Source organism: Danio rerio, chromosome 7 (genome assembly GCF_049306965.1).
Source record: "Danio rerio strain Tuebingen ecotype United States chromosome 7, GRCz12tu, whole genome shotgun sequence".
In the NCBI taxonomy this organism is placed as follows: Eukaryota; Metazoa; Chordata; class Actinopteri; order Cypriniformes; family Danionidae; genus Danio; species Danio rerio.
Genome location: NC_133182.1, coordinates 35,177,290 through 35,185,312, shown reverse-complemented (window position 1 = coordinate 35,185,312; position 8,023 = coordinate 35,177,290). Strand labels below are relative to the sequence as shown.

Sequence of the window (8,023 nt, the reverse complement as noted above, 5' to 3'; positions counted from 1 at the left end):
TGTTTTTCCTAATATGGAAGTCAATGGTAACTGGTTTATGCATTTCTTCAAAATATCTTTTTTGTTTGTTCATCAGAAAATGGAAACTCTAAAAGGTTTCAATGCACTTGAGGTAGAGTAAATGGTGATGTCATTTTCATTTTGTGCGAACTATATCTTTAATTCACTCAAATAGCTAAAATTGATCTAATACTGTGTTCAGTACATCAAACAAAGCTTTCCTAAGGTAAACTATAGGAAGAGTGGAAACCTTCATGTTACATGAATGATTACTGTTAATTAAATCTGTTTGGTGGAAATGGCTGTATTTCATGTTGCACAATATCTCTGTTAAATAGCTTTTGCAAGAAAAAAAGCCTCTTTGTACGATTAATCATTTCATATGTTTTCATCAGTTACGTGAGCTTATAGATTTCAGCTCTCTCCTAATATGTCTTGTGTAACATGCATTTTACAAAACGTGCTGAATGGAACAACCCTGACCTGATTGGCTGTATATTTTCATCCATAATGATAAAGCTGTTTTCCTAGTTTCAAGGCCTTTGTGTCACATCTGCGCGGATTCCCAGCTCAAGCAAATCTCTTCATGTAGGCTTTCTGCTTTTTTTTTTTTTTTTTTGTGCAGCATCATGTACAGTAAATTAAATGTGTGTAAACTACCAGTCACTGTTTGGGATAATAGAGATTTCTTAGTTGAGTACTGTATATTGTAAGGCAGAGCAACTCAGCATTTTTTTAAAATTATACAGGAAAAAATAACTATCGTGTGAAATATTATTACAGTTAATAAAAAAATAGACTGTAAAAGAAATCTGTTATTTAAAGTTTTTTTTTTTTTTTTCAGGCAGCTGGGGTGCTGGAAAAAAAGTAAAATAACTGTTATTAAATTACAGACATTTACCATAAAATAACAGACAGTAAATTACAGAAGTTAACTTAAATTTTAATTTCCAGTAAATTTCTGTAATTTACTGTCTGTTATTTTATGGTAAATAGCTGTAATTTAACAGCCGTTATTTTACTTCTTTTCCCAGCACCCCAGCTGTCGGAAAAAAGTAAAAACTCTTTACAGTGTATCCTATTTCCATATATTCTAAAATGTCGTTGATTAATCTGATGACAAAGCTTAATTCTCATCAGTCTTTGTGAAATTCCATTCTAACATTTACTGTATTCTAAAGGGTCACACTTTATAATAATGTTTCATTAGCTGATGTGAGTTAATGTATTTACTAAAATGAACTAAGGATGAATAATACTTAATCGTGGTTCAGTATTTACTAATTATTATAATCCAAAGGCATGCTTGTTCACATTATTAGCTAATACACATTGAGTTAACATGTAATAATAATGAACTTTATTTCCATGAACTGACATGACCAAAAATGAATAACTTTAATAAAGATATTGTTTATTATGTTAGTAAATTAACATTAACTAATGCAAGCTTATAGTAAATTGTTACCATTATAAAACAATTGTGAAGATTTGTTTTACTTTTTAATACTAAAAGAACACAAACACACAACCCTTTATTTACTGAATCAGAAAAAAAACTCATTGAGCACAAATGTGTTCAGCATTGAGAATAAAAAAATATCTACTCATCCAATTTTTGTCAAGATGGGTTTTTAACAGCAAGGAAAAAACTCTAGACATCTACTGTGTTTGTATATCCCAACAACATATAATTGTCTGTATTTTTGGATTAAATAAATGCATTTAATTGTATACTGGTGTGTTTTATAACATTGCCAAACTTCTAATATTATGACATTTAATTCAGAGACAAGCAACTGAGCTTGGTAGACCATGTTTTATTCATAAGTCATTTGCATTCATTTTCAGATTTATATTTATTCATGTGGTGCTCATCCAAACAGGATGAATAGCATGGAATGGCAAATACAGAAACCTTAGTGATTTACTCCAGGGAAGCGGGCAATATGCTAAGAAAGCATGGGCTGAATTGAAGAACAGACAGACAGTGGGAACTATTAATTCAATGTTTTTAATGATATTTAAAAAGTTTATATTGCATGGCTGTCTAGAATACTTGAATCTGATTGGTCAGTCATGTCAAGGCATGTTATGTAAGCCATAAAAGTATACATCCAGGCAGATGTTATTAGAGAATAAAGAACGATAGGCTTATATAAGATTGAAGAGCTTTATTCTGTAAAAACAACTGCCTTCATGTAGTTTATAGTGTTTATAACATGGTTACATGCCACAAAACTAAATGATTGGACAGAAAACGTTGTTCTGATCCACACAATTGATTTGTGCTTGGATAACAAAAGGAATTAAGTTAGTTTTTTACAAATTAAGTAGAATTAGGAATGGAACAGAATAAAAAAAATGAAGTTGACCTCCAAAAAACCCAAGAATTGTGTTGTTTCAGCTCATTTAAATTAAAACAGCTAACATATTTTTTTAGAGCATATTCAATGACAGTCAAGATGATTTGAAGTACCTGGATTAATTAGTTTCAGCGGTTGTTTTCTGGGAGTGGCATAATTTGAATGTTGGATTTGGATGTTGTGACTAACCAAACACAATCAAGTATTCCAGACTACAATCTCAGATTACAATAGCTGAAACTAATAGCACAGGCTCATATACAATAATCATCTTTGAATCATCTTGACCATTGGTGAATACGTTTACATCTAAACAAATGCTTGACCGCTTGTCTGTTGTGACTGAAATAAAATAGCTTAGTGTATGCTCCATTAGGTTGTTTTTGTTTTTGTCAGCTTTGCATTTAATTAAAGAATTATAGCTCAGAACAATGTTTTGTGTCAAATTTTTATGTTTTGTGGCAAGTAGCCATGAAATAGATAGGATAATGTATATCTAGACAGTTGTTTTTGCAGAATAAAACTGACATGTTGCATAAAGCCGCGGTCACACTGGACTTTTTATCCCATAGACTTCCATTCATACGCATACAAATGTGTCAGACCAGAAACGCAAGCTTGTGTGACAAGTTTTGCAGTTCGCTGCATTGCAAAGTTCAAGCTTTGTTAACTCTGACCTGCGAAATCGCATCACGAGATTGTGTGAGACCAATTGAAGATCAAAACATGACCTCTATGGACAGACATTTAAATTACGGTCCAATCGCTCACTTTTTTAAATGTCTAATCATCTTGCCTAATCCCATTGTTTTTGTATATGACAGAATTTCGCAAACTTAATCTCTAGTATGACCGTGGCATAAGAGTAAGCAATCATAATCAAGTTTTCCAGAGTGCTGTGTAATATTATGTGATAACAACCACCTACTTTATCCCTTAATTAGATTACGCATTTTATGCAGAATGCTTCATTGTGCTTCACTCTGCAATATATTGGAATATTTATAAAAGCACCAGTGTGATTAAGTGTCAAGTTTCTGTGGTTGTATTTGAAGATTTGAATGTGATTCCAAAAATTCCAATTCCAAAGATTTGTTTTTCCATTCGTGCTCCTTTTCATGGTTTTAAATGTAAACGTGCTTGACGGATGTGTATGACCATTACACTCTCATCTCACTTCTTTTAAAGCACATATGTATTTTTAAACTATTCCTGAGTGTTACATCTCATGTTTTAGAGGCAAAGATATAGTTTCGATGTAAATGAGCCCATTTAGAGTGGTTCATAGTATCATTCATTCATTCATTTTCTTGTCGGCTTAGTCCCTTTATCAATCCGGGGTCACCTCAGTAGAATGAACTGCCAACTCATATAGGACATTTTTACGCAGCGGATGCCCTTCCAGCCACAACCCATCTCTGGGAAAGTGGTTCATAGTAATGTGCTGAAAAATCAGTAGCTATAACTGTCAGGATTCTGCCACTTCTGTCTTGTTAATTCTTTGTTTTGTGGCAGAGTCCTGACACTGCTTTATTGTCTGGTCCCTCTGTGACCTTTGGCGTGCTTTGTTTTCTTTACCGTGTATGATCACAGCACTTCTGTCTAGCTTGGATTTTGTTTAGTGCTGAGGTTCAAACACTCATATATTATGTCTCCTTTTTTTCTTCTTTTTGCATTGGTGAGCATTAATTCCCTCAGCTTTTTCTTTTGTCTTTGTCCTGCTTTTGTCTTGTTTTGTGCTGCACACAACTATGGTTTGTTTTATTGGTTGTGTGCTTTCACATAGTCTTGTTTTGGTTTTTGCGTCATGATTTGTCTGATTTGTTTTGGTGGCCATGTATAAATTCAGGACTGCTAAGGATAGTGATGGGTTTGGATCTTTAGACATTTCGACACTAAGTGTGACATTAAAACGGATTGTACAACATCAAAGCTGGAATTAATAAACAACTGCACTTTTCGTATTAATTGTACAAAGTTTATAAAAGTACATTTATTTATTTGATTGTTTTATAAAACATGTCAACATTTCAACAATCAAACAATTTGGAACAACTTGTCTTAAGCTATGTTTGCTCTTGTTTAATATATATATTTACATTTGTTATTATTTTTTTAGAAATGTATGTTTTTCATTATTTTTGGTGATTTGGTTAATCTGATTCATGTTTCACATTTCTAAGATAAGGGTGCAAAGTGAACGTGCCCTGATTTTCAAAGTGCATTGTGGACTTTCAGGGTGTTAGTGTTTCAGTGCACTGGATGAATTTTGCAATTGAGAAACCGCCTAAAATAGTTGACTCCCTAATAAGTGCCCTACTACTGAACATAGTTTGTAAGCTACCATGGGTCTTTTGTTTTCTGCCCTGTTCGCTGCTGTTTGGGCTTGTTTTTCGCAAATTTGTTGTGTGTTTTTTTTTTAATTAAAGACTTTTTTCAACCTCACTGGCTGTTCTGTTCTTAATGGGTTCTGTCTAAAATTCATGACAACAACAGCTATCCTCTGATAAATAAAAAGTTAAACTTCTTTGGAAAAAACAAACAAAACAAGGGACAAACAAAAGTCCACAATAAAGTATAAACTAAAGTAAAAGTAATAACATTTGCTAGACATCTAAAAAAAGATCTAGCATAATTAAAAACAACATATTTTTGTTATTTATGTCCTATTCACTTAAAAACTCAAGGGTTGGGTTTATTTATATAGTTTTCTCAAATCTGGGTTAGAGTTTACGCATTTGTAGACTCTTTGTTACCTAGTTTTGCAGATGATCATGAATAACTATATCACTAGTATTTTAGACATTTTTGAACAATTATCCCAAAAAATGTTCTGTCTGATTGTTGTTTTTATATTAGTAAAACACAATAAAAATCACTCAAATAAATTAAATGTCTATTGTAAATTACTTTAAAGCATAATAACAAGCAGGGTGTTTTCTTTTTTTTCAAAATAAAGCTTTATTGATGAACATTATGACCATGAACATTAGCTTGGTGATTTAGTTTGCAGTGATGGTCTGGTCAACCCAGGCACGGAGCTTGGTGACGCGGGCGTAAACACCGGGAGAACTGGTGGAGCAAACGCTGCTACCCCAGGACACGATACCAACCAGAGTCCAGACTCCATCTTTCTGACACACCAGAGGACCACCAGAGTCACCCTGAAACAGGCAAAATATAAGTCAGATATATACCGTGTTTGAAAACTTGACAAATAGAGAGGTAAACTGAGAAAAACAGAAGGACTTACCATGCAGGAAGAAGCACCAGATGCTCCAGCACAGACCATTAGATCAGTGATTTTGTTTCCCCAGAAGCGTTTGCAGTCTTCATTGGTCAGCAGAGGCAGAGCGGCCTGCTGGAGCAGGGCAGGGGTATCAGGAGCTAAAAAAAAGTTACAAAAATGTGTTTGAAAGCTTGCACGAAAGAAAATGATTCACGATTATAGAGAATTAATTGGATAATTAACCTAAAAAGGTTAAGTTTGAAATATGGTAACATAAAGATATGTTATGCATACAATGAAATATTATACAGTAAGCATAAAAAATATGATTACATATTTATACAATTTTAAACCACCAAACTTTCATTTTTACAGATAAGATAATAAATGTGACTCAAATTTTGAAAATATTTATACCATTGTGTTTGGTCAGGCCCCATCCGGAGGTCACACACTTCATGCCACCAGGGAAGTTGTCGTTGGTCTCGGCGAGACACACAGGAGACACATGAGTGTTGATCTTAGCAGGAGTGGCCAGCTTGATCAGCAGGATGTCATTGTTGATGGTGAACATGTTGAAATTAGGATGCTTGAAAACCTTTGTAAAGAAAATATGGACATGTAAGCATTCCATTGACCAATTATCCTGTCTTGCAGCAGCAGATTTCTCATCTGTGTTAAATTATTATCTAATTGACATAAGTGTGTTACTTATAATATCCACTCTGTTTGTCCTAACCCAGCATTGGGTTAAATATGGACAAACCCAACATTTAAACCATGTAAATGACACGTTTTAACCCAACTGTTGGATTTATCTAAATTTGACCCAACATGGAGTAACAATGACCTAGCATTTTTTAGAGTTCACCATACCTTTCCAACGGTCATGGTCTGAATGGGCTCAGCATTGGAGGAACGATCATGCTCACCCAGGATGACACGGTGAGAGGTCCTAATAAAAAGATTTGACTATTTTACTCTCAAATTTGCACATACGTCTTAAATTCATTGCATGATGGAGAAACAAAGCGTCAATGCTGTCTTACCTGACGTTGCAGTGAGCAGCAGTCACAACCCACCACTCGTTGATCAGGGAGCCTCCGCAGAAGTGGAAGCCGGTGGAGTCCTTACATTAAACATCAGATCAATTTTTTTATTCACAGTTGCCTATCCTAATGTCATCTGTAAGTGAAAATCTGTCTGTTCATACCTGCAGAGACACCTGCCAGGGCCAGGAATGAGGGACAGCCTCCTCACCGTTTACAATCCTGGCATAACCGGTAATAACAGGAGGGATGGCAGGAACGCCACAGCCTTCAGAATAAAAAAGCACTTGTTAAAATTTTTATATAAATCAAAGTGGGACACATTCATTCAAATTGTTAAATAAGAGGGAAAAAATCAGCAATTTACCATATGCTGTTCCAATCAAGGCAAGGCACGACAAAATCCAGACGAAAGCCATTTCTGAGTCACCAATGTCTCACCAACTCGAGGGGTTTATATATCTGACCTTCCTGCTTATTTACATATTTTGCAACATTCTCATTCTCAGAATTTGCTGACTTTCCATTGAGTACTTTGAGCACTTTTAGCTGTACGTGTCACTTGTTATTGCTAACACTTGCAGGAGCTAATTGTATCGGAAGAAGGTCTGTCATATTTCATGGACATGATTTCATAAAAGTGGAATATATATTATGCATTTCATCTCAAACAAATGACCTTTAGTAAAAAAAAATGCATTAGCATTTGTTCACCAATATTCGGATGAGTACTTCTTTGTCATATATTAATTTATTTTAAATTTTGGAAGATGCAGAAAAATTCAAATTTATGAGTAGTAACTTCTGTTAATGCTTTATAGAAATCACGAATTTAACTAAAATATTCACATTAACCAAAATACCATATAGCAATATGGCCAACAAAGGTCATCTTTGACTTCCATTTCACTTTGAAGTCCATTTAAGTGTCAGAGTCTGTAAATCTTCTACTTTTGGAATTATAAGATTCTTTCTTACATTTTAAAGTTGATTTATTTGCAGATCTTTATTCTGTGACAACATATTGTCATTATGTTATTTTTTCTAATGTTGTGCAAATTAATAAAAGTCCTGTCACCTTGAAGTACTACAGTATTTGTTTATTTAATAATTTTAGAATGTATTAAATAAAGTAGGTGGCCTGAAAGCTCAGTCGCTGGTTTGAGTCCTGAGGTGGCATTTCTGTAAGGACTTTGCATGTTCTCCCTGTGTTTTTGTGGTTTCTCTAAGTGCTCTAGTTTCCCCCAGTCCAAGGGAATATGGTATATACTGTAGGGTAAAACAAAAATTAGCCATAATGTATGAGTGTATGTGAATGAAAGTGCTTGTGTGTGCTTCCCTGCACTGGGGGTTAATGAGTTAATGTACTCTCAGCGCTG

At 34.2% G+C, this 8,023-nt stretch overlaps 1 protein-coding gene across 1 annotated transcript; it reads right to left on the bottom strand.

Annotated features, from left to right (window-relative positions):
- Nucleotides 1-5,314: 5,314 nt before the first annotated feature.
- Nucleotides 5,315-7,074, bottom strand: ctrb.2 (chymotrypsinogen B, tandem duplicate 2). Its single transcript, NM_001045282.2, is given in 7 exon segments — nucleotides 5,315-5,530; nucleotides 5,620-5,753; nucleotides 6,013-6,193; nucleotides 6,472-6,550; nucleotides 6,645-6,724; nucleotides 6,809-6,912; nucleotides 7,012-7,074. Coding segments are annotated over 7 exon segments (792 nt in total). The 5' UTR covers nucleotides 7,064-7,074; the 3' UTR covers nucleotides 5,315-5,368.
- Nucleotides 7,075-8,023: the final 949 nt, after the last annotated feature.